Genomic DNA, 24,891 nt, shown 5'->3' on the forward strand with positions numbered 1-24,891 from the left:
CCCCTCTGTCCCTGCCGCAGTGGGAGCCCTCCACTGCCCGAGCGAGGGTCCGAGGCGGCTCCTGGCAGCGCCGGGGCAGCCGGAGGGAGCCCTATCTCCTTGCGGGCTGTATCTGATGGGCCCACTCCCTGCCAGCCCTTCCTGGGAAAAGGCAGGGCTTTGGCAGCAGCACAGCCCCAGGGCAGGGCTCTGTCCTGAGCTGACCCCGCGCCCCCAGGCCATCAGATGGAGGGGAAGGAAGAGGCTCTGCAGCCCCCAGCCCCATGGCAGAGATTCACCCGCAGCTGGGGTGATGCACCCCCAGCAGCTCATGCTTTTACATGGGGTGGGCACTGAGGAGGAGGGGAGGGGTGCTCATCCCCAGGACGGCAGGTGCCACCCGGCAGCCCCCGGCGTAGCCGTTCTGTGGGGCCACGCCAGGCACAGCTCCAGCCAGGGGCACATCTGGCAGCACTGCGACAGCTGGGACCTTGGCAGCAGGCAGCCGCTGGCTGGGAAGGGGGGGCCGTAATGACGGTCCGTCTCAGCAAAGGTAGCAGAGCATGAAAGCAATTTCACACTTTATTAGACAATTCAGGTGTCGGCTGCGCAGGCCTGGAGTGAGCGCTGCTGCTCACGCCTCCGCTCCTGTCTTGCAGCCCTGCTCCATAGGGCCACGCAGTACCGTGCCGACCTGGGCTGGTGGTACAGCGAGCAGGGCCAGCGCAGGCTGCCAGGGACCAGGGTGCCGGGGCTGTGGGCTGCTTTACGTGGGCCACCTTGCTCCCACATACGCGTGGGTGCCTGGGGAGCGCGCAGCCGCAGGCTGGCTCTGCTCAGAGCCAGCTCAGCCTGGCAGCCGCAGCGAACTCGAGCACCGTGCCTGCAAACGCAGCTCCACTCAGGCTGGCAGTGCCCTTCAGCCTGGGGCAGCCGCCCTGCTCCTGCTGGGTTCTCCTGCTCCCCTCCTCCCCTGCGCTCTGCAGCCCTGTCACAGCCCTACTCCCCTTCTGGCACCCTGCAGTGAGGGGACAGGTTTGGGTTTGGGAGCCCAGGCTTGGGGTTTCTCTAATGGCTGCTTTGCTCTCACGCCTCCCTGCTGCCTGGGTGCCCCAGCAGAGCCAGTGGACACATCCAGGCATGCAGCCATCCTCCCTGCCATCCAAGCGTCTCTGTCTGGAGATGGGCTTTGCGGTTTTGCGGCCACTTGCATGTCCCTGGGGACAGGCGTGCACCGCAAGGCAGGGGAGAGCAGAGACGGAGCGCCCACCCTCCCACTCTCCTGCACACAGCCGGACCAGTGCCCAGCACCCTGGGGCTGTGTGCTGTCACACCCCACGGGTGGACGCTATCCAAATGCCTGCACGTCCAGGATATGAATCAGGCCGGACAGGAGTGCAGCAGCCGCCCCTGGACAAGCCGAGGTGCCTGGCAGGCTGCTCCGGCAGCCAGGCTGCGCCGGTGCCAAACCCTGCGCAGGTCAGCGGCCAGGTTGCAGGCAGCAATGCCCTTCTCGCTCCACTGCCACCTTGCAGACCAGCCCCGGGCATGGCAAGACCCTGGCCTGGCATTCGTTTCCCTCCACCTAGCGCAGCCCTGCGCCTGCGGTGCTGAGCCACGGCAGAGCGGCGCCCAGCCAGGGCAACGCCTGACCTTGACCTGATCTCCTGGTGAGGAGCCGTCCCTGCCCAGCTGTCCCCCCCGCACCCCCAGCCAGGAGCATATTCCAGCGGGGCGGCCAGAGCATTCCTCCCGGGAGAGCCTGTCCTCGACAGGCTATTAAAAGGCACGCCGGTGCCCTTTATTCCCCCTCCTGTCTAGGCTGGAAGAGCCTCATACCCTTCGGTGACTTCAAGGGAGCATTTCCAGGCTCAGGGCAGCAGTGGGTGCAATGAGTTTGGGTGAAATCATGGGAGAAGGGAGGGATGTCGATGCCCTGCATCCTGCAGCCAAGCACTGGGGCACGTCCTGGGGTCAGATCCCATTGGGAGGGTCCCGCGGCCATCGAGGTTGGGAGCAGGACTGGTGGGCATTGCAGAGCCCAGCTCACCCCTTCGGGTCCAGAAACGAAAGGAGCCACACAAGCTAATTCCCTTCTTCCTAGCAGGGACGTCCACAGCACGCTCCAGCCATCACCAGGACCTCGGGTAGGCAGGGCACCGGTGCCACTGCCGCTGGTCAGGAAGCTGGTACCGGCTGGCTCGGTGCCGTATGAAGAAGCCTCTCGGTGCCTTGGCTGCGCCCAGCTTGGAGCACAACCACATTATCTAGCAGGGGACAGGCAGCCGGTGCCTGACACAAGAAGTGTGTCCCCAGTGCTGCCACCTCCTGCACAGCACTGGTGTGTGGCTCAGGTACATCTGCTGGGACGCACACAGGCTGTTCCCACCTTGCCTTTCATGCCTGTTAGCCCTGGCAAGCGCTGGTAGATGGAGGGCGGATGGGTAGAGCAGGGGCCCAGGAGAGGCAGCTGGGGTCCAGGAAACCTCGAACCAGCCTGCACCTCCTGCGCCGGCTGCAGGCAGGGCACAGAGCTCCCTCGGTCCAGCACCGGGACACAGGCAGCACCAGCCATGGCTGGAGGGAGGCAAAGGGGAGCTGTTTTTTCAGAGCATGAGCGGGACAGAGAAAGTCCAGCCGGTTTTATAAGCTGCCTATCAGCTCCTGCCCACCCCAGGTCTCCTTCCAGCGGGCAGATCAGGGCACAGGTGGCAGCAGTTTCTCCACACGCCTTGTCCCACTGTCACCTTCCACCCTCCGAAGGATCCCGGGCACCCACGGGCTGAGGAGCAGGACCTGCCAGAGCCGCTGGCTCCTGCCATCACCTGCGCTGGCGCAGGGCTGATTGCGCCTCGCTGAGCTGGCAGGAAGGCAGCTTGGGAGGGAAATCCAACCTGGTGTGATTTGATTAGGAACGGAAAAATCCAGAGGAGCCATCAGTGGCGAGCTGGAGTTACAGGCTGGGGCTGGGTGGGTGAGCCTCAGAAACACAGCCCCCCCCCACCTGCCGCTGTCCCTGTCCCACCGAGCCCATCAGCCTTTCCTCGGGCTGGGAGCATCCCCAGGCAATGACCCCATCTCCAGCGCTGCTGTCCCTCCCCAGGCTTCACGTGGGTGAGCATTTGCTCGGGGCTTTCAACAGCACTTCGGTGGAGGTAGCAAGCCCCCAGCCTCCCCCAGGACCTTGCAGGTACAAAGGAGGGTGAGCCCCACAGGTGGCTCTGCCCCAAACCAGGCACCTGGACCCACGTGTGGAGTGGACAGTGCAAGCACAGCAGCATCGGGGGCCTGTCCCCACCTGCCTGGTGCCCACCCCGTCCCTCCACACATGGTGCGAGCTGGAGTGAGGCCATGCCACCCCTGCCCCGCTGCGCACCCAGCCACCGTGCTGCCAAAACACATCCTGCGGGGAGCCCGTGGGCGGCCGAGTGTGCTGCCTCGCTGCTGGGCAGGAGCCGGCATGCCAGCACTTGCCAGCCGTGTCGTCGCACCTTTGATGCAGGAAGCAGCAGGTGCCCAGGGCAGCCCAGATGATGCCAGGCTGCTGCACCGGCGGGTGCCTCCACGCTCCACTGCCCACAGCGGGCGAGGGGTGGGCAGCGTGGCACCACGGGCTGAGCTCTCCTGTGGAGGGAGTGCAGTGCCAGGCCCTGAGGGCTGCGGTCGGGAGCTCCCAAATTTCCCTTTGACACCGTGTCAGTGCTGCCCTGGGCATGGCTCCCTGACCCAAGCCCCATCAGCATCACGTAACAGCACAGCATCAGGCCGTGGGGAAACTGAGGCATGGAGCTGTGATGCCTCAGGCAGCAGTGGGAGGGAGTGCTGTCTCCATCCCCAGGCTGAGCCTTAGGTCAGGGAGCGACTGACCAACACAGGTTGGTTCTCCCAAAAACCTCTCCACTGGGCCTGTGGTGCTAGAGAGCACATATGTGTCAAACTGCTGGAGATTCGTCAGGGTTGGCAAGGGGGATGGGGTGTCCCAAGAGCCCCAGGAGCTCTCTGTCCCCAGCCTGAGCAGCACCGGTTGGAACGGAAGCAGCGCACAGCCCACCTTCAGCTGCTGTCCCGGCACAGCCACCTCTGGCTGTCCCCATGCTGGCCAAGGACACGCACGCTCCACCGCAGCAGCGAACCCCCTCCACAGCCTGCCAGTGCCCCGAAACCAGTGCTCCCAGTGCACGCACGGCATGACCCACATGTGGGGGCCAAGCCCATCAGCGCAGAAAGGGCAGAGAGACAGCACAATATATTATAATGTCAGCGTATCAGTCACACGAAATAGCATTAGTGGTGTACAGAGCGCTTCTCATCACAGCTCAGAGCGCCTCTCAAAGGGGTCAGCAGCATCAGCCCCGCTGCACGGGGGGAAACTGAGGCCAGGAGCGGTGCTCGGTGGTCAGGTGGGCTGGGGAGGACGCTGGCCATGGCACTCAGCCCAGCACTCTCCTATCGCTGATGGTGCAGCTGGGCGCAGGGCGGTGTTGCCGTGCCCTTTAGCAGGACGTGAGGGCTGTGCTGCCAAAGGGACCGTGACAGCACGTCAGGGTGGGCACCCAGGGAGATGTGATGCCCCAGTGAGGAGCGAGGAGATGTGTCCCCAGGGCTGCTCCTCCTTGGTCTCTGCACTCACCCCAGCATGTGCCTTGAGAACAGAGGGGTGTCTACAGGTGCTGCTCCAAGAGCCCCCCAAGAGCCCCAGATACTCTGTGCCAGGCTGAAGCTCCCCTCTGCAGCACTGCACCCTTTTCAGCTCTATCCTGATCTACCTAGGGGCAGTGCTGTCTCGCCACCCCGAGGGACACCCTTGTCACTGACAGGGATTTCAGCAAATCCCTGGAACACTGCAGCCACCTGCCCTTGCTCCCTCATGCTCCTTTCGTTTGCGCAAACCAGTACGGGACATGGCACCACACACCTACCCATCAGAAAGTGCTTCTCAACCGCCATCCCTCGCACCCATGTCCGTATTCTGCCTGCTGCTTCCCATCGCCTGCTCGCCCCGGGGCCATCCTCCTCCAGCATCTCCTGCGACGAGTCCTCGGGTGCCAGGCAGACGGCTCTCATCCAACCAAGCCTGCGCTTTTGGGTGTTGGGCTGGCTGGGCTCACACAGGCAAGCTCCAGCCCGTGGGCTCCTGCACGGGGACGGTCATCAGGTAGCTGGAGGGCACGTAGCCCCTCTGGCCGTTCACCTCCACCAGGCTCCACTCCTTGCTTCCCTTCTTGTCGTGCGGCTCCAGCACCACCACGGGCTGCCCTGCCTGGAGGCTCACCTCCTGCGGACTCCTGGCTGCGAAGGAGAAGCTGGCAACCACCTGCAAAAGGCAGGGGAAGGAGGGAGGAAGCCCTTGCTGGATGCGAGAGTCAAAGGGGGAAAGGACATGCATGGCAGAACAGGACCTAGAGGGGACGCGGAGGTCGTTTCAAAGAGGGCAGTGCAGTACTGCCATTGACATTGAGGACCCCACTGAGCACTGTTCTCTTGCTCTGCCCACCCCCTGTCCCACTAAGGCAGACACCAGCCTCGCGGGGCACTCGGCCAGGCGCTGGGACCCTCCCCCACTAGGCACATGGCTGCACACGTATGACCACGTGTGTGCGGGAAGAGCAGGTCCACCTTCCCACCCACACGCTGCACACACAGGGACCAGCATGGAGCTGGAAAAGTTGCTAGGAATGGGGGGGTCCCCCACTCTCACCTGGAAAGCTGGGGTGAAGGTGGCCACCGGGAGCCTGGGAGCTTCAGGTGACACATACGAATGCCGCCTCCTCTCTGTGCTGCTCTCCGGGGCTGGCATCTGCATCCCGGGCTGCTGGCTTTGTACTGGGCAATAGGGCTGGAGTTTTCCAGCAGGCACAAACCCTCGGGGACCTGGAGGACAGGGACACACACAGGTCATGGGGCCTGGCTGCCTGGCACATGTAGGACTGCTTGGAGGAGAGAGGAATGACAACGTGGCTGTTGCCTGGCATGGCACAGCAGCCCTGTCCAAACTAGTCCATTGCTAGGGGACATCCAGCAGCAAACCTCCCCCAAAAAGAGATTTGAAGAAGTTTCTGAGTGTATGGGAGTCTCCTTCCCCAGCCATGATGAGCCACCAGCGCTCCCTCATGGGCGAACCTGAACTTCACAGCTACCGGCTGCGGGTGCAGCTGGCAAAGCTGAGGTGGGTTTGGGCTGAGCAAACCCTGGCAGGGAGGACCCGGGAGGCCATGGCCCCTGTTTCATCCAGGATGAGGAAGCGGTCCGGATTTGGTTTCTGACCCTGGTGCCAAGGTGGGGAGAGGCTCCCTGTAGCGCTCACAGTACCTCCAGCATCCACCAGCCATCTGCTCATGTTCCCCTTAGTGTCCGCGCTTTGCAGCAGAGCTACAATTTGTCCCCTCTGCAAGGTCAGGTCCAAGTCTTTGCTGCCACTGATGTTGCTCGTCACTTGGTAAAGTTTGTCTGGACCATGCTTGCTCACAAGGGAAAGGACCTTCCGCTCCTCGGCAGGGTTCAGGGGCTGGTGGGGAGCAAGAGACACAGGAGCCCCTGATGAGACATGCAGGAGGCCGAGGCCCTCCACATACATGTGCTCTCCTTCCCGCAGGGTCACATCCCAATGAGAGGTTAGAGGAGAAACTCCTTCACACTATCTGCTGTACCTCATGGTTTGGGAATGAGTGTCCAGAACTGGAAGACCTGAGACTGTTTCATCCCTGGTTATTCCCAGCCAGCTGCTCTCGGGGGCTTGCGGGAAATACTGTGGCTGTGGCAACCCCTCCCACCACTTCCCGAGCCAACCTCCCCCACAAGGAGATGTTCTGCACTGGGAAGCCACAGTCCTGTCTCTTCATCCAGCTGGCCTGAGACACCCAGCTCCTACCTGTGTCACAGGGCTCGGTGTGACTGTCTCAAACGTCTGGCAGAAGGCACGGAGCTGAGCGCCAGACTGCTGCAAGGTGTCCTCCACCATCTTCCAGAAACTGGGCAGAGGCATGTGGCCATGGGGCATCTGTGAAGATAGACCCTGAAATCAGAGAGGGCCCAGGGGAGGGGAAGAGCTCTGGGTAGGGTCAGAAGAAAAGGAGCAGGAAGAAAAGAGGTGAGAAAGCAAGCGAGCAGGCCTTGTCACTAAAGATGCACCCTGCATCCAGGATGTGGTTCCCTTTGGCAAGGGGAGCTGCTGCTCTCTGGCTTTCAGCCACCTGCCCTGGGCAGGGGCATCACACATGGGGCTCTTGCTCACACCAGAGCAGTCCCTGGCTCCTGCTGTCCTGCCCCAAGCCCATCCCACCTGACTAAAGAGGGAGACAGGTGGATGGAGCTCTGGGGTAGATGTCTGCAGCGTAAGTATCCCAGACTGAGCAAGGGGAATCCTTGTACGTACCCTCATGACAAGGTACGTACAAGCTGTCTGTGGGGGGATACCTCCATGTAGCTGCATCTTCTTCTCATGGGTCAGGCCAGGGCCACGCTCTACCCCAGGGCTGTGAACTGGCCTGACCCACCGTATTTGCAAATGTCAGGCCCAGAGACTGTGTAGTGAGGAGTCCTGGGAGATGTCTCCCAGGGGATAGGGGTTGGGGGATGCTTGTTCCTCAAGCCAGGAGTTATCTTTCTCCTCCTTGCCTTCCCAGCACAGAGCCCTCAGCAGCTCAGAACCAACACTGATCTCTCAAGCAGCACATCAATAAATTATCAGTGGTGTCCTCAAAGAGAGAGCAGGACAGTTCCTGGCAGTGAAGACAACAAAATTTGGCTTTCCCCAGCCAAAGGGGAGGAGAGATCACTTAGGAATGCTAGTCAGGGAGCTGTGCGTCTGCAAGGATGGGCTACAGCAAACCTTCAGTGCCCTGACGTCTGAGTGATGTCCCAAGCCTGAAGAAGGCAGGTCTGGCTCAGCATGCGCTGGTTTGGGCACACACGCCGAGGGGTCACTCTCACCTGCTCTAGCTCCTTTTCTGCCTGGTGCAGCACCTGGGCAGCCAAGTCCCGTTGCAGGGCACTGAAGGAGCACAGTATCTGCCCCAGGAGCTGCAGAGCCGCCTGGTTGAACCGTGGGAGCTCAGCCACGAGCAGGGCATTGATGGCGAGGTAGGTGTTCATGGCTGCCTCCTCGTCATACGTCACACTGCCCATCTCGCTCTTCCGCTCCTGGATCTCCTCGTAGTCCAAGAGCTTGTCCAGGCGCTTCTTGACCAGCTGCTGTGGCCCCACCAACATGTCTGAGAGGTTGCAGAGGGGCTGGCAGACCAGCCTGTCCAGCCGTTGCTTCTGTGGGGTGAGAGAACCCAAGTCTCCACGTGAGCACCCCCCGACAGGCCTGGTTGTCTGCAAGGGGCACTGTCTTACACAGGAGAAAACGCTCAGGGATCTGTTGAAGGGCTTGTGTGGAATGGGGAGCATCTGAGGCATCCTTCCCTGAAGGCACACATGATGCCAACCATAGCAAACCCGTGGCAGAGAGCAGTTATGCATGCCACGATTCAAAACTCGTGCTCCATGCAAATGATCAGGTAGGACTCACGCACAAGGTCCCCTGGGCCACAGGGGTGCGGCAGTGACTGACCCATGTAGGTCATAGGGTCCTGGTTTGACAGAGACCTAGGGTCTGTCTGGTTATCCCGTGTAGCTCCCCTCCCTCATTGGGCTGGTGCTCCCAGGGGACGTCGGCATCCAGATGCGGGGTTCAGGCTGCCCTGCCATGCTCCTCACTGCTCGGAAAACCTCCCTGACCACATTCACGGTGGCAACCACCACTCAAGAGGGAGTCCTGGAGAACCAGGCAAAAGTGGTGGAAGGAGACAGATGGGGGGCTCCTGGGCTCCCAAAGGTGAGCGTGGATGCTGACAAGGTGTGGGTAGGTTGGACTGAGGTTTGGCAGCAAACACCCTGTGTGAACCAAATAAACAGTATGCCTGGTTTGCCACCATCCTGTGCTCCGCTGCAGCCCTGCCTGCACGGCTGGCCATGAGCTTGTCAGGGCCTTGAAGGTACAAACAGTCTCTAATGGCCCAGAGCAGCCTCACCTGGGGCCTCCACCCACACTCCTGCCCACAGCCCTCTTCAGGGCCTTCAGCTGCTACTTAAGCATTGCTGTAGGTGAGCTGGTTTCTGCCTCTGTCTTCTGGGTAGACCTTGGGCCTTTGCTGTAGGTAGCTCAGCTCCTGGATGGACCTCTCAGATGGACACTGCAGCTTGTCTCCACCCCTGGATGGACTTCAGAGCGGTGTTGTAGCCTTGTCTCTGGCCCTGTCTCTTGTTTCCTGGATGGACCCTGGAGCTGGTTCTTTACTTCACGTGTCTGGGAATGCTGATGGAGCCTGTTACCTGCCCCTTCGCGTTTTGACCCCAGGGGAGTGTGCCTGTTGGTGAGGGCTCTGCCTGCTCCAGAGTCCGCCTTGACTCTTGGCTGCCCTGGCAGACGGTGTGAGAGAAATGCTTGGCCGTGACCCTGAAGGAGATCTACAGGGAAGGAGTACTCACAAACTCTGGGAAAATGGAGCCATGGAGGTATTCTGCAAAATGATGGTATTGCTGGGCAGGTCCCTTGTCGATCTGCAGCTCACGCTTGTGTGGGGTAGGCAACAGGAACGCCTGAAAGAGAGAAAGCCATCAGATCTGACCTGCAGAAGCTGCCCAATGCTAGCTAACCCATCTGTAACCTATCTCTATGTCCCCAAAGATGTGCCAATGTCCCAGCTGGCTGCTCTGTGGGACTGATGCTATGGGCTACTCTTGTCTGCAAGCCAGGGAGCTCACATAGGTGTTAACCAACCTCTCCCCTTTGAGAGGCTTTGCTCCAATGTTAACTCTGTGGGCAGCAGCCTCTTTCCTGCCTGGAGACAGATTTGGACCCACAATCTCTAGACCCAGAGAAGGGAGCAGTGAGCTCCCAGAGCCCCAGCCTGCTGCTAGTGCCAAGAGAAGCCTGGCCTCCTCCTCCTGAGCTTGGCTTTGCTGCCCCTCGGAGCACTGCTCCTGCAGTCAATCCTGGAGCAGCAGGAGCAGTTTCCGGTTGATTCTCATCAACCATGGCTGCCACAGGCCTCTCTTAGAGTGTCCTGATCTCTGTTAAATCCTGGGGATTTTTTTGCCTGTGGTCACATTTAGGAGGTCCTTCCTTTGCAGTCCTTGCCACAGGAGGGACTGGAGACAGAAGTATAAAAGGGGAAAGTGATTGACCCTTTGAGCAGAAGGCAGCAGCTCCAAGACTTGTGTGCTTTTCCTAAACCCTCTACGAGCTCTTCCACAAGCAGAGGTGGCTGTGATGGTCTTGTACGCACCAAGACTCACTTCCCGTTGTGGTGGGGGCACTGGTACAGACGGATGCGTAAGAGGGAACTGCCAGCCAGCACAGAGGGGCCAGGCTGTCTGTGCCCTAGGAGAAGGCTTCTTCACCAGCTCCTCAGGATGTCCTTGGGGAGCTTTCAGGAGAGAGATGGGGCATGCATGCAGACCCACCTTTCTCCACCAGCAGCTCCTCTGAAGCTGCAACCAAGCCCGAGCATGACTCCTAACGACAGATTGTTTAGGCTACCCAGTGTATGTGCAGACACCTGATGTCCTAGCTGAAGCCAAGAACCTGGCTTACAGAGATGCAGCTCATCATGGGGAAGTGCCAGGCAAGACCCCAGGAGCACTCAGTGTCCCAAGGAACGGTCATACTCTGTCCCCCTAGCTGGTGCCACATCTCACTGGCATACAGATTGCCATTCTCATGTCTTCTGTTCTAATACTATTTCACCCACTCCTTGGACTACATGGAGTCTTTCTGTCCCCTTCTCCTCCTTCCCAGTTCTGTATGGGGAGCCCTTGTCGTCAACATTTTCATGACAAGGTCTTTCCAGCCCTTGAATTGCTGCTTTCTGAATGCTCTGCTGTTTCCTGAGACTTTACTGATAACACAGCATCTGGGGATTTCAAGTTTTGCCATTGCTCATACTTTCATTTCCCTCAGATGCCCCAAGGGATTTCCATGAGAAAATCACAGCAGCTACTCAGCTGGGTCATCTCAGAAGGGCAGTTTGTTGTTTTCCTGATTTGGGAATGCTTCTACCTCTTATGCAAGAATTCCCAGGCTGAACAACACTTTGTCCTCTCAGCTCTTTAATGCTTTGAAATAATGATCAGTTTAAGGAGCAATTATTCTCAAATGACAGCCAGCTCAAACCGTGTCAACAAAGCCCTGACTTTGTTTTCAGCTCTGCTGGGCCTGAGCAATTCTTAGATGTTGTGCAGGCCCCCAGCGTGACATGTTTAGCTGCGAGAAGCACGTCACTGAACATCCCCAACTGACACTGGTTTCCACAGGGCTTGAAAGTATTCTGCAACCCCCAAAAAACAGCTCCTGAGGTCTGGATGGGGTCAACCCCCTGCAAGTCATTGGGAATTTACCTCTAAATGGCCCAGGTAGGATGCCACGTTCTCCTTCAGCGCAGTCACGCTGGATGCCACACACTGAAACTTCTCCTCCAGGTCGTCGTACTCCTTGTCCTCCATCTGCAAGGTAAGGGGCAGTTTATCCCCAGCACGGGCAGGCCAGGCAATGCCTCTGGCAGGGCTGACGCCCCTCACTAGGTGCTAACCTAAAAAGCAGCCAGGCATGGGGGGGTGGGCCCTGATAGGCTCCAGGAATCTGAAAAGGGCCAAGATCTAGGGTGCTTGGGATGCACGTAACAGGGCTTTCGGTGTGGTTGTGGTGCTGGGGAACACCAGGGTGCCTTTCCTTTTGCTGGGGTGCCTGAGGATCCTGTGGGTCCTTTGGGGGCCAAAGCGCTCCCCTGCACCGCTCCGAGGCAGGGAGCGAGGTGCGTGCCTGCATCCCTCCTATCTATCCCGCTGGTCCTTGGGATGGCAAGCTGCTCAAAAATGGGACTGTGGCTCCAATGACAGCACGGGCCACTGGGTGTCAGCATCGGCCACCGCATCTCGTTCTCTGCTCTCCTTGTCCCGCTGGCGAAGCATCTCGGGAGGCAGCGGAAAGCCCCAGAAACCACCCGAGGAGAGGCGGTGGGGTGCGGGCTGCCCACCTTGGCCACGATGCCGGCCTCGTGCATGAAGAGCCGGCTCAGCCGCGTGGTCTTCTTGGCGATGGAGTGCGTGTTGAGGCGTGCCAAGCGGTCCCGCAGCGTCAGGTGCTCGGCCTTGTTGTATTTGGTCGCTGCCTCCGGTGCGGGCATGCGAGGTGGGAGGAAAAGAAGATCAAGATAGGAAACTTCAGGGCAGCGTCCTCAGCAGCCTGCGCGGGCAACGCCAGGCCTGCAGCTTGCAAGTCGTGATCAACAGGATAAACACAACCCACATCAAAGAAGGGCAGCCCCAGGGAAAGTACAATGAAAACCAAAAAGAGCAAGCTCCCGTTTGCGAGGAGCCTGACTTCTCCTATCCCAAGGGCAGGACTGTTCCTCCCGATTCGCCCCCCGCTCCCCCCCCCCCCAGGAATGCAGACAGACTGGTTTTGTGCTCAGCCCCCACCATGCCACCCTGCTCCTGCAGCCTTCAGGTCTTGCCCAGAGTGGCATTTGCAGGACAGGAGCAGTGCCAGGAGCCGCCCGCACGAGTCTGCAGCTCCACCAGGCATGGTGGGTGGAGGGCAGGAGAGCTTTGAACAGACTTGGGTGGAAATTAGTGCAACACCACGGGGAGATGACTGGGGTGGGGATGGGGCTTCCCAGGTGCCGTGTCCGCTGCCCGCTCACCTACTTCTCTGCGCCGTTTGTACTCATTGATGTTGGCATTGACCTGGGCCATGGCGCGGACGGCTGCCTGCAGGGCCGGGTAGGCGCTGGCACTGGTGGGGGTGTTCTCCAGGATCTTCCCGAGCAGCAGCGGGTATTTGGTGACCCTCTGCACTGGCATCACCAGGAAGAAGCTGAGGTCTGACGCACCCGTGTGAGGTCTGATGAAGAGAGGAATCGCTCAGGGTTGGTGTGGAGGACTGGCCCACTGCCCTACCGCTTCTTCCAGCTCCTCTTTGAGCATTTTGGGGAGAAAGCGGCGCCTCTCCAGCTGAGAGGAAGCTTTACTGCTTTGGACCCTAAGGTGAGCTGTGTCCAGCATCTGGGGGGGGTTTCTGGCTGTGAACCCCTGGTCCCTGCCAGCTGCAGGGCCACCCCACTGGGAGCACTGGCATGGGGATGCCGTCCCCGCCACCCCCGAAGGCAGTGCCAGCCCCGGGCGGGCGCCCTGCCTCCCTGAACAGTGCTGCGCTTGTCTAGCTAGGAGGCACGGGATCGGCGCTCACTCCGGGAGCAGTGGGGAGGGAGGGTGCGGGCAAAACGCAGGCAGGCTGCAGGCAGGACTCCCTTTCTGCCCGCACATGAGGCATCGCTCATCAGGGAGTCCTGTGCCCAGAAACAGGGAGCAGAGAGTCCCAGCAGCTCTTCTGCTGCCACTCCTGCTTCCCCTGGTTCTGATAGTGTTTGTGACCCCCCTGACAGTGCAGGAGGGGTCCAGCAGGATCCCCCAGAGCAGCCCATCTCTCTGCTCAAGCTGTGCGACGCGTGCCCTCTTTGGGCACAGAGACGCAGCCTCTTTGGCTTGTGAGGTGATGTGAGGGTGTGGAGGAGGCAGGACCTGTAGAGGTCACCCCATCCCTTGCTCTGGAGTCCACTATAAAAACCAGCAGCCTGTGGCACGTGGCCCCGAGGGTGCAGGACAGGCTGCCAGGGACTGCACCAGGCAATGCCACAAAGGTGGTGGCCATATTACACTCAGCCTGGTGGCACGTACCCACATAGGCAGTTTGTCCTGAGAGAAGGGCAAGGCCAGTAGGTAAAACATGGAGAGGGAGGCGGTGGCCTCAGCAGCAGGTACCTACACTGTTGCAGCCAGGGTCTCCAGGATCTCCTCCTGCAGCCTGGGGTCCTTGCGGTAGCTCTCCACCAGCAGGAGGGCATGCTCGTAGCTGGCACAGTAGATCTTGTAGACGGTCTCCATCTCTTCCTTGAACTCCTGGAACAGGGTGCCTGGGGAAGGAGAGCAAGGCTGGAAGGGACGGTCCTTTCCTACGGCCTCAGAGAAAGGCGGAGGTTTCTCCCCAGCATGTTGGAAGGGCGAAGACAGCAGACCAGTGCCAGTCAAAAGTGCTGGGGCAGTGCTCTGCATCCCTGGGCACCTCTGCTAAGCTGGGCCTGATGCTGCCCCCCGCCATCGCTTTCTGCAGGCTGGGCAGGCCTGCCCCGGCCCTGTGGGGTAAGCATGGGTGGCCGCCCGTGGACAGCGGTGTGCAGGCAGCAGCGCTTCCTGGAGCCAAGGGAGACACAGGAGGGGTTGAAGTGGGTGGGCTGGGGGCTGCATACGGGCACAGCACCGGGCAGTGGCACTGCCAGCGCCACCAAAGGCGCAAGTGGGCGCGAGTCGGCTCTTGGTGATGCACCACTTACAGATGCAGAGCAGCTGCTCGTGCTCCTGGGTGGCTGTGGCCTCAAGACCTTTCAGGAACCGTCTGGAGACATGGAGGATGTCGTCAGTGTTAGAGAAGAGTCCTTCCAGGTCAAGATCAGGCAGCTGAAGGGAACAACGATGCCCCAGGGTAAGCCAGGTACATCAGGCAGCGGTAGACCCTGTGTTCTGGAGGCATTCATGCCCTCCTGAACACACATGGCCTTCCAGCTGCCCCACATGACACCTGAAGAGCTGGAGCAATGCTCTGTTTCAGGAGGCACTGAGGATGCTGAGACATGGCTGCGCTCCTGAGTGGGGCACTGGGGCCTTTTCATGTTACAGATGCAGGGTTAAAGCCACAGGATGGCTGTACTGGGTCAGACCCAATGTCCATCCAACCCAGGACCTCAGCTGATTGAGGAGAGCCCAGGAAGGTGGAAGGTGAGCATGTGATGACCTCCCTGCGGTGGTCTGGGCATCCCACAGCTCTTGACAGATTTACCCTACAGTCCCCAGCCCCTGGGTGGGGGGACGTACCCCCTCCCACCTGCTTCTTCTGTAGGTGTGCCCGGATGTCTGACACGCAGAGCTGGATGTTGTGGACGTAGCTGGCCTCAGTGGTGATGAGCTCCTCCACAGCCAGCCGCTGGCTCAGCTCCATCCTCTCGCAGGGTATCACCTCCTCGTAGATGGCCTCTTCAGGCTCGGCTGTGTCTTCGGCATCGGGCTCTGCTCCACGGGCACTCGCCATCTCGGCGGGATGCTCTGCAAGGGATCATGGGCAGGCTGTGGCAAGGGCAGCCCTGGGAGCAGTGTGCCGGTGCCCAGCCCAGCTCAGTGCCCGTGTTCCCTCCATGGTGCTGGGGGCATCCCACAGCACATCCCTGGGGACGCTCAAACCATCTGTGTTTACAAGAAAGATGTGGATGACACTCCAATCCCATAAAACCATAAGGCGCCGCAAGCCAGGAGCGGGCCGGCAGCGGAGGGCAAACACCCACGTGTGGCAGGCAGGGACTTGCCACACACACGTGCCCAAACTCCAGTGACCACATGCAGGGCCAGGGTGCAGGTGAGGGGAGCCCCAGCTGCAGGCAGGGGCCCGGCAGCATCCACCCAGCACTGGCACTGCGCAGGGACTCATTCCTAAGGGCAGCACAGGATTTGCCACCTCTACCCCTTCTCTCCGCTGCCAGGGCTAGCCCTAGCTGTTCCCTGCCTGCCTTGGCTGGCGGCGCCTGGCACGCTGCCTCGCCTTCAAGAGTCCTATTCAAAGTACAAAGAGTGTTTTTGCAGCGCTTGAACAAGAGACATTTCTGTGGCAGGGAGAGATGATCTAAAAGTGACAGGGATGGGGGGAGAAGTGGGCGAAGCCACAGGCGCCTCTGCCAGAGGCACTGGCAGCCCCGAGTGCGTGATGTCCGTGCCCTGCCCAGCACAGCCCATTCCCCCCTCTCCTCTCTGCCTGTGGAGAGTATGAAAAATTAGAGCCAAGTCATGTCGTTTCCTTCACAGGGAACATCATCTGCTCTAACTGGTGCCAACGAGGATGGAGCAGCTCCCAAAGCATCACAGATAGTGCTCAATCCCAGGCAAGAGGTCTTGAGAGAGAGACAGGATACAGCCCACACCAGCGCAGCGCACGGCTTGGCCGGATCCAGACCCCAGCCGGGGGAGAGATGCTGCCAGGCAGCCTGCCCACAGAGGCTGCGGAGGAGGTGAAGAGCGAAGGCAGGGCAGAGGGGGCTTGGAAGGATAAAAGCGAGATGGCACAAGCAGCGGCACAGGGAGGGTGGCTCTGCGTCTGCTCTCTGCTGCCTGCTCAGCCAGTGCCAACCTCCGCGCCTGACTGTCAGCTGGGCTGCGTCAGGCCGAGCGCCTGCTTCAGAAGCTGCAGCCGTCGGAGCAGGGAGAGGGGCTGGCAGGACAGCCCGAGCCTCCGATGGGAAAGGGTCCAGCTAAAAAGCAGGTGATGCAGCTGTGAGCACCGGGCAGGGTCAATGTCCCCTCTGGCACATGCCCACAGCTGTGCTGGAGAAGAGCTGGGCTTGGGACGGCAAGCAAACGCCAGTGAGAAGGTACGGGACCTCCGCCTGTCTTACAGGGACACGTTACCCTGCCAGCTGTCATGCCTGCCCCCTGCCCTCATTTTGCTGCTGTCCCTGCCTGTGCCTGCTACGTGACACAGGGAGGGGGAGACACTTTCCTGAGTCCCTTTGGGTGCTTCTGAGATGTCCAGGCAGAAAGATGCCCATCAAGGACTGTTGGACAAGCCCAGGGTTCTCTGCCTGGGAGTGACAGCAAAATCCTTGCTCAGAGGAAGGGCTGCAGCGGGGGCAGGTGGAAAGCCATGATCTGAGACAGCCCCTGTGCCCTGGAGAGATGCCCTGCAGCTCGGGGACATGCAGGCGCTGGGCTGTCACTGCTCCCCGCGCTGGCATCCCCAGAGCGCGCAGCTGCTTTGGGGGTTGTCCCCAACTTGGGGAAACCTCTTTCCCTCCCCTTGCCCCCCCCCCCCGAAACACCGGAGGAAGAAGGGAATGGGGCAGAACTAAAAAGCAGCGTTTCTGGCAGCACTGGAGTAGCCGGGGAGCGCAGGAGCAGGTTTCGTTCCCCAGCTCTCCTCCCGGGCGTCTCCCTGCCTTCCGCACCTCACCGCCGCCTGCGAGCATCCCCGCCCGGAAAGCGGGGACCGGGCAGCGTGTGTCCCCCCCACCCCCCCGCACTCGGGGACAGGCGGTGCCGCGGGGCCTCCCCCACGCTGGGGCCATGCGGGCTGCGGGCCCACAGCTCCCACCCCGCGCCCCGAGGGACAGATTGTGCGCGGCCGTGACAGCCCCCCGCCCACCCCGCCCCGCTCCCCACGCTGCTCCGGCCCCGCTGCCCCGGCCCTTACCTGCGGAGGAGGCTCCGGGGAGCCGTGCCCGGCTGCGGGCCGCTCTCCCGCTGCGTTAATGATCAACCCGCGGGGCGGTGCGGGGCAGGAGGGGCCGAGCCCACGGCGCGGGGGTGACGGGCGAGCCCGGCCCCGGCCGCCGCAGGGCCGGGTTGCGGGGCCGCGGGCCGGGCCGGTCAGATGAGCAGCGACGCGGTGGCCGCGCAAGCCCGGCGGTGGCGGGGAGGCGGGCGGGCGGGCACCGGGCTGGCACCGGGCCCTCGCCGCCCCCGCCCGGGAGCCGCTGCTGCGGCGGGGGCGGTGAAGACGAACGGGACGGAGGGGGCTCTGATCTGCAAAAGCAGCCGGTCCCCAGGCGCTGTGTTAGCCCCCGGCATCGCAGCCGCACCCCCGCCCCCCCCTCCCCCTTTTCCCCTTGTCCATCCTCAAACCACGCAGCGTGGCAGTCCCAAGCGCCCAGGTGATCAGGCTCCGGCTGGGGAGCAGGGGGGCCACACCGGCTGGCTGCTGCTGTAAATCGACGCAGCATCTTTCCAGCGCCTTGCTACAGGTCCAGTGTATTGCCCGCTCGGCGCTAGCTGGGGGCTAGGCTTCCCCCCGCGTTATCCCACGGGCAGGCATGTCCCCAATACGCTCTTCTGCTCTGCCGTCACTTCCCAGCTGCTCAGCCACGGAAAAAGGTTCGGAGCAAACAGAAACGAAAATAGATAACCGAGGAAGTGGTTGCACAGATTGGGCCATGGGGAGCTAGTGGCTATTTGGCATGAAGTTTTTTCGCTCGTGAGGCGTTTGCATCCTCATAAACAAGCTATTGAGAAGACAGAGGCCGATCTGCAGCCAGCTCCTGCAGCCGGGAGCTCATCCCCAGCCTGGCCACAGGAAAGGGACGCAGGCACCTGGGTTTTTCCAGGCTGACTTGTGGTGTCCAAAAAGTGTCACCCTAGAAAGGACTCTGAGACTTTAGTGACTCACGCAGGTCACAAGGCAGTGTCTGTGTCGAGAGCCAAACCTCCCCACGGGCCAGGACAAGCCTTCTGGAGCAGCCCTTCCCTCTGGGTCCATGTCTAGGGGTGCAAGCCAGCCCCACTAGCTGAGGTGCAGGGCCTGATGTGAGCTGGGCAGGGCAGCATGGGGGCCCACATGCATCTGCCCCACTGGCTCCCACCCAGTGCTGGTGCCAGGAAGGCCAGCCTGCCCTGCTGCCTTCCCTGCCTGCGTCCCATCCTGCCCGTGGAGACGCTGGGTACAGCTTGTGGGGCTGTGCCAGGGGCCCTGAGCCAAGGGCATGCAACCGCTCTCCCTTGTTCCTGTGTGGGAGGGATGCTGCAGCGGGTGGGAGCAGTTGCGGATGGTAAAGCAGAGCAGCAACGCAGCAAGGGGAGCCAGGGATGGGAAGACGCAGAAGCGCTAACACCCAGACAGGTCTTTGGGGGAGAAGCGAAGGCACAGCAATATCCCCTGGGTGGCTGGGGTAAAGCCACCCTGTGAGAGCAGTCTCCAGGCTGGCCCATGCCGTACAGGCTTAGGGAGAGACATGTGGCCACAGGAGTGACCTGCATACAGCTGGGCAGCGAGGGCTTTACCTGGCTGTGGCCCTGGGGACACAGATGTTGTCCTTCCTCCCTTGCAGGTGGCAGCAGGGACTCAGTCCTCGCCCAGGTGCTTTCTGAGGCAGCAAAACACCTGGCTGGGTGGTCTTTGGGCTGGCATTGCACTGATGTCAGGAGTTCCCCAGCTCTGTCCTTGGGCAGGTGCTCTTACTCTTCCATCCAACGAAGCCATCACCCCTTAAGGCACATCACCATCACTTTGCTCCCATCAGCATCTTGTGACAATCACGCCAGGGCAGGAGCCACACTCCCGCGGCTGCCGAGGGAGTCCCAGCCCGGCAGTGTTCCCACCTCGGATGGCATTCTCGCCCCGCTGGGGCCAGCACAGCAGCACGGCATCCCTGGCCACCTGCTCCGCCCTGCCAGCTCATGCCATGGGCGTTGCCTAGAACGTGTTTTCCATTCCAGTCCAGTTTTTAAATGCTGGGTAACCTGGCTGTGACAAGTTCCTTGCAGGATGGCCTTGCCATCGCACCCTGCGGGGAGCGGCTGACGCCTCCTTCCCCCTGGTGCAAGCCGTTTCTTTCCTACCGTGCTGCCAGCCACATGCTTCTCCTTTCCTGCCCTGGCTGCTGCAGCTCTGCTTGGCTCACCGAGGTGGCACAGGGATGGGGAGCCATGTCACAGCGCTGTCACCATCCTGGGGCTCCCCAGGGAGGTGTGAGAGCAGGCTGGCTGCCCTGGCCTGGCTCTAGTTACAAAGGAAAAGCAAACAGGCACTGGCTGGTTCAGCACAATTGTTTGTGTCGCAGAGTGAGATGTTGTGCTCGGGTTAAGCCAACCTAGAGTTCCAGAGGGACAAGCTGCCCCTCAGCACACCTGGCATTGTCGGTCACGTAGCCTTGTGGGCAGCCAGCACTCCCACCCTGCAAACACGAAACCTGGCAAGCGGTGGCAGTGCGTGGGACTATGTATGGGACTGTGCGTGGGACCCCGCAGCCATTGCAGAGGGTGGCAGGGAGGCAGGACTGTCCTCTCCCACAGCAGAGCCAGGTCTGTGTAACCTCGTTGCACATCTGCTTTTACAAGATGCTTCTCGCAGAGCACGGGTGAGCCGCCTCCATGGATGGCACCGCCCGGCTCTCTTCACACCCTCTGCCACAGCAGCAGTGCTCTGCCAGCTCTTTTTTGGCAGTATTTAAGAAAAAAGCAACCCCAAGCTGCTGGTGGGACAAGGTTCCCCTGTGACACTCCACAGGCTGGAGCCACAGAGGCTGGAGAAACCCCTCCTTGATGATGCTGGGCTCTGGCTCAAAATAAACATCATGATAAAAGCATCAGCAAGAGGGAGGCAGGTCTGCGGGACAGGAGGCTGCCGGCTGCCTGAGCCAAGCTCAAGCACGAACACGCAGCTGCGCAGCAGGTACACAGCCATCCAGGGAGAAGGTACCATCTCAGCCAAAGGTGGTGGTTATTGCCCGCCAACATCTCACCCCAAACTTCTGCTGGCTCCTGGAAAGCCATTTCCTGTTGACAAGGATTTTCCCAGCTACTGAAAACCCGAAAGCTCAGACTATTTGGATGAAAGCTCAAGCCATCAGGGGGCTCCCTGGGAGCACACCAGATAAGCTTTGAGTTAGTCAGGGCGTGCTCAGAAAATAAACACAACTTCCAGCCGTGCAAAGCATGAGAGTTCAGACTATGCCTAGTAACAACAGGCGAGGGTTCCTCTCTGAGCAGCAGGTTTGCACAGGAAAGTTACATTTCCTCTGTTTAATCTTTTCCATTATTACTGTTCTTTGGATTTCTTTCCTGTCTTGAAAGGACTTTGTGACCACATGCCGCTATCAGCCATTCATGGTGGAAATGAAAACACGGGGAAAAAAACAGCAGCTGAAGAATTTGCTTGCAGGTGCATCCTAATCGCAAAGCTTCCTCCCACACGACAGGTCTAGGAAGTGGACTTTGCCTCCAGCACGCTTGTGTGTGCCGTGCAGGGCAGGGGCAGCTGAGCCGAGGCGCTAGGGAAAGGAGGAAAGAGCCCATGAAATGAAAGGTCTTCATTCTGCTGAGCAACATCATCAGCGTGAGCAGCTCCTGAAAAACCACATAGATGTCATGCCTTTCTCTTCCTTCTTCCCTCCCCAGCTAGTGTAACCTGTGCTTAAATCCTCCGTGGGAGGGGAGGGTTGTGTGTACCTGCTTGGGACAATCCCATCCACGTATTTCACCAGGGCTGTGCCAAGAGCCTGCTCCTGACCAGGTGGAAATCGTGTTAGCTCCCACGGTCTGGAAGGAGCTGCAGGCTCCAGCCTCATGGCTGCACCACGAGGCAGAGCACAGCCTAAAAATAAGCTGATAGAATTTGATCCCAGTGGAATAAATTGTCAGGTCTTTATTTCTATGAGAGTTATTTATGGGTCTTAGGCAGATCTCCTTCGTGGAGGAGGCTTCAGCCCCTCTTGGCCTCTCTCAGGCTACAGCAGCTCACTTCTGTAGCCACATTTTAGTGCCTGAAGCTCCATGTCCACCCAACTCTGTGGTCCTTCCCTCTCCCCACCAAGTCCCTGCCACCTTGCATTGCTTTTCCTACCCCAAGATCTCCATCTCTCCCCCAGCGCTGGTGACTCTGGGCTTTTCACCCATCTGGCCCGTGTCGCCATTATCAGTTGAGCCAGCTGATGGTGAGGACAGCTCAAGGAGAAAGCCAGATGCTGGTTTGAGGGCACTGAATGCCAAACCTTTCTGCCCAGACAGCAGTGCTTGCTCTCTCAGGACCAGTGCGGAGCAGTGCTCTGCTGGGAGCCCCCTGCAATCTCCTGCTCGATGAACCAAGCAGTACCAATATTTATTCTTTTCTTCATCTCATTGATGTAGGGATGCTGGTGGCTGCTTTTCTTGCTGGTATCTCTGCTGGTGAAGGATAACAGTTTGCTGGAGAGCACAATTACCTAGTTAGCAAACAGGTTATTTCATAAGGGCTGTGGTCTGCAAGGTCTTCCATCCCTGTCCATCAAGGATGTGCACACCGGGCTCTTCCTGGGGACTGGTGTCTCCAAACCAAACCTATGAGCAGGACTTAGTCCCTGCTTCCATCCTGGCTCAGCCTAGAAAGCCATGGCCGAGCAGCACACAGAGGTGTGCACAGTCCGTGGGCAGGGGCTCCAGGAAGGGCTGGGGGTGTCTGCAGCCCCTCGCAGCTCTGGGAGGAAGGACAAATGTTTCCAGGCCAGCCCAGCCCCAGCTGGGGCCACTCACACCCCATCATAGGGCAGTGCCAGCAACAGCACTGCTCATCCAATGCATCCCGCAGGGCAGGAGCACCGTCCCACCGACCACCTTCTGCCTGGAGTGAGGAGGTAGCGAGACATGAGAAAGGTAAGAAGAGTTTAGAAAATTCTGGTTGTTTATGCTGATTAGTCATTTCCACTGATCAAACCAACATCTTCTCCCTGCCTGACTTTGTACAGTTTCTGCTCTGCCGAGTCATTACCACCACCCACCCGCAGAGCTGGAGCTCCACGTGACCGCCGCCTCCTCCCAGCAGCACACCACGCTATTGCCCTGGGCCACCCATGCGCCCGCACACCCAGGCACCCCGCTGCCAGCACCCCACCCCGGGGTGCATTTGCTCTCCTGCGCAAGGTGAGGGCGCGAGAAGATAAGCAGAGGCGCATCTCCTCGAGATTCAGCTTCTCCTTTGGGATCGGGTACCCCTAGAGATCCACCAGCACCCGCTCTTCCAGGCAAATCCTGCAAGAGTGGTTATTCTGGAGTCACCGCAATAGCCGCCGCCTGCACGGCAGACATTGCAGGAGCTAACTTCTCTTGCTCAAGAGAGAAACAAAGGGTGGGAGGGAAGCAAGAGCAGCCCTTTGAAGCTGCCAAGCCAGTCTATGTGCAAGCTCTCCATCCCTTGTTCCACTGACGCAACTGAGAGTGCCTCTGCCATGACAGGGGTTGTGTCTCTGCCCCTTGAGAGGGATCATCAGGTGCTCGTTTCACTACCAAAGGCAGAAACCCAGGCTGGGAATCTCAGCCGATGTGCTGTGTCTCACAGCATAGTAGGAACGTCTGAAGCAAAGACCTTGCAGTAGGCCACCAGCTCCGCGCACTGCTGGGAGAGGGCAGGGGTGGGCAGCGCCCGAGCTTTGTGCTGTGGGCTGGGGAAGCCCACAGACAAGAGCCTTTTCAGGGGAGCAGCCCACAGTGTTGCCCACGTATCCTGTACCCACCTCCTCACATCTTAACAAGGAAGATGTTTTACTGGGAAGGAGTTTGCTGCGGAAAACACCCAGCAGCTAATACCACGGCTTATAAATCAATGGCCAGGAGTCCCACGTGGCAGTGGCACTGAGGTCTGGCAGCTGAGAAGAGTCTTGCACTCAGCCTGGGGCCTTGTACAGCTCAGCTTCCCCAGTACCTGTCGGGTTGTCCCAGCTCTGACAATGTGGGGCTTCCTGCTGAAGCGGCAACGCCTGTCCGGGTGTGCTTTGCCTGTCAGCCGCTTCAGCTGAAAGCAGAGCTCCCCTGTGCGTCAGCAGCCATTACTTCATCTCCTTCCCTCCAGCCACAAGATGACTGCAGCGTTGGAGGGACGTCTCCATTATTAATGAGTGCAGATGAGACGCCAGCTCCAGCTCTTCCACCAGCCTTGACTCACCAACCTATGCCCCAGCTGCAGGTCTCCTCCCCAGGCCATGATGGTGGAGAGCCACCAGCCTTGACATCTTCCAGTTAGAGACCTCTCTGCCGAGCCTTGGGTCTTGGCCTCGGCCAAGGGGGATCACGAGGCCATCCAGCATGGATGCAGGGAAGGAAACCTGGTTCATACGGTCTGCTGGGGTGTCCAGCGAGACGTCCAGCCAGGCATCCCACCACAGCCTGTTGGGGACACAGTGCTGCGTTACAGCCAGGAAAGGAAGGACTGAAGTAAAGGGTCTGTTTTCACAGCAGAGGGATGCTACCTGTGCACTAAGCCTGTCCAAAAATGATATGAAAAAGGATGGGGTGGCAAAGTGACCATGTTTGCCACCAGCACTGAGCTCTTCAGAGCAGAGCAGACAAGGGCAGGCTGCAAGGAATTGCCAGGTCCCTGTCACCAGGCAGTGGGATGGTAAGGTGGCCAAAGAAACTCCATGCAAAGACAGAGCAAACACACAGAAACCAGTCCTAATGTTGGTAGCCCAGTGATGGGCTCTGACCAGTGCATCTCCTCCTGGGAAGGAGATGTTAGGGGTAGTGCTAAGTGATATTTGCAAAATGTCTGGAGCAGAGAAAGCAGAACATTGGATGTTGGAAGTGAGTAAGAAAGAAATAGAGGACAAGAAAGGAAACACTGCTGCTGCATAAGCCAGTGATACGCCCATGCTCAGGAGTCTGCGTGTGGGTCTGGCTCTCCCCGTTGCCTCCATCTCAAGAGGGATATGGAAGAGGCTCAGAGATGTGAAACAAGAATGACCCAAGCTCTGGAGCAGCCTCTGTGTGAGGAATGGCTCCATGGCCAGGAAAAGGGATGACCGAGAGGGGTGTGATACAGACCTGCACGGTCGTGGGAGGCACACGAGGGTATGGAGGGGGTGATTACTCACCATCTCTTCCAGTATGGGAGTACAAGCTCCAAACGAGACTACCTGGAGGGAAGTTTAAAACAAGGAAAAGGAAGTGGCTCTTGCTGCAACGTATAGTTAAACTGTGGAGCTCCTCACCACAGGATGTGACAGATGCAAAGCATTTAAACAGGAACTGGATGAATTCATGGAAGAAAAATCCTTTGGGTTATTAAATACAAAGAACCACCATCTCTTCCTTAAGACTGGAGGGCTGGTGGGAGCTTGGGGCCTATTCTTGGGAAATCTTGCTACGTCCTTACTCCATGCCTCTGTAAACACCTGCTCTGGGCCACCGCTGAAGCCAGGATATTGGCCAGATGAGCTGTGACATGGCTCCTATGTTCTGTCAAACCACTGCCCTGAGGTGAAGCCACAGACCAGGCAGCTCTCCGGGAACATGGCACACCACTTCCATGCCCAAGGGGAGCCCGGGCCGTTCCAGTCGCAGGCTCTGAAGGCAGGCTGCCCCACATGGAGGGCT

The 24,891-nt window shown here is 59.7% G+C and overlaps 1 protein-coding gene across 3 annotated transcripts; it reads right to left on the minus strand.

The window, feature by feature from the left end:
- Window positions 1-533: 533 nt before the first annotated feature.
- Window positions 534-18,853, minus strand: ARHGEF37 (Rho guanine nucleotide exchange factor 37). Of its 3 annotated transcripts, XR_015260144.1 has the most exons (14): window positions 18,832-18,853; window positions 14,900-15,117; window positions 14,352-14,475; window positions 13,787-13,934; window positions 12,666-12,865; window positions 11,997-12,127; window positions 11,362-11,466; window positions 9,451-9,561; window positions 7,909-8,238; window positions 6,848-6,976; window positions 6,289-6,484; window positions 5,678-5,850; window positions 4,899-5,293; window positions 534-862 (listed from the first exon to the last, which is right to left on the minus strand). XR_015260144.1 is itself a non-coding variant. In XM_086759171.1 (13 exons), exons 2-13 carry the CDS (start codon window positions 15,101-15,103, stop codon window positions 5,084-5,086), a joined length of 2,061 nt encoding a protein of 686 aa, XP_086615297.1. In that variant the 5' UTR covers window positions 15,104-15,117; window positions 18,832-18,853; the 3' UTR covers window positions 4,215-5,083. The 3 variants fall into 3 exon arrangements, 2 of the variants coding, with proteins under 2 accessions (XP_086615297.1, XP_086615299.1); XM_086759171.1 differs by lacking the exon at window positions 534-862 and having other exon boundaries at window positions 4,215-5,293; XM_086759173.1 differs by lacking the exons at window positions 534-862; window positions 14,352-14,475; window positions 18,832-18,853 and having other exon boundaries at window positions 4,215-5,293; window positions 14,900-15,015.
- Window positions 18,854-24,891: the final 6,038 nt, after the last annotated feature.

Source organism: Chlamydotis macqueenii, chromosome 14, assembly GCF_036417535.1.
Source record: "Chlamydotis macqueenii isolate bChlMac1 chromosome 14, bChlMac1.mat, whole genome shotgun sequence".
Lineage (NCBI taxonomy): Eukaryota > Metazoa > Chordata > Aves > Otidiformes > Otididae > Chlamydotis > Chlamydotis macqueenii.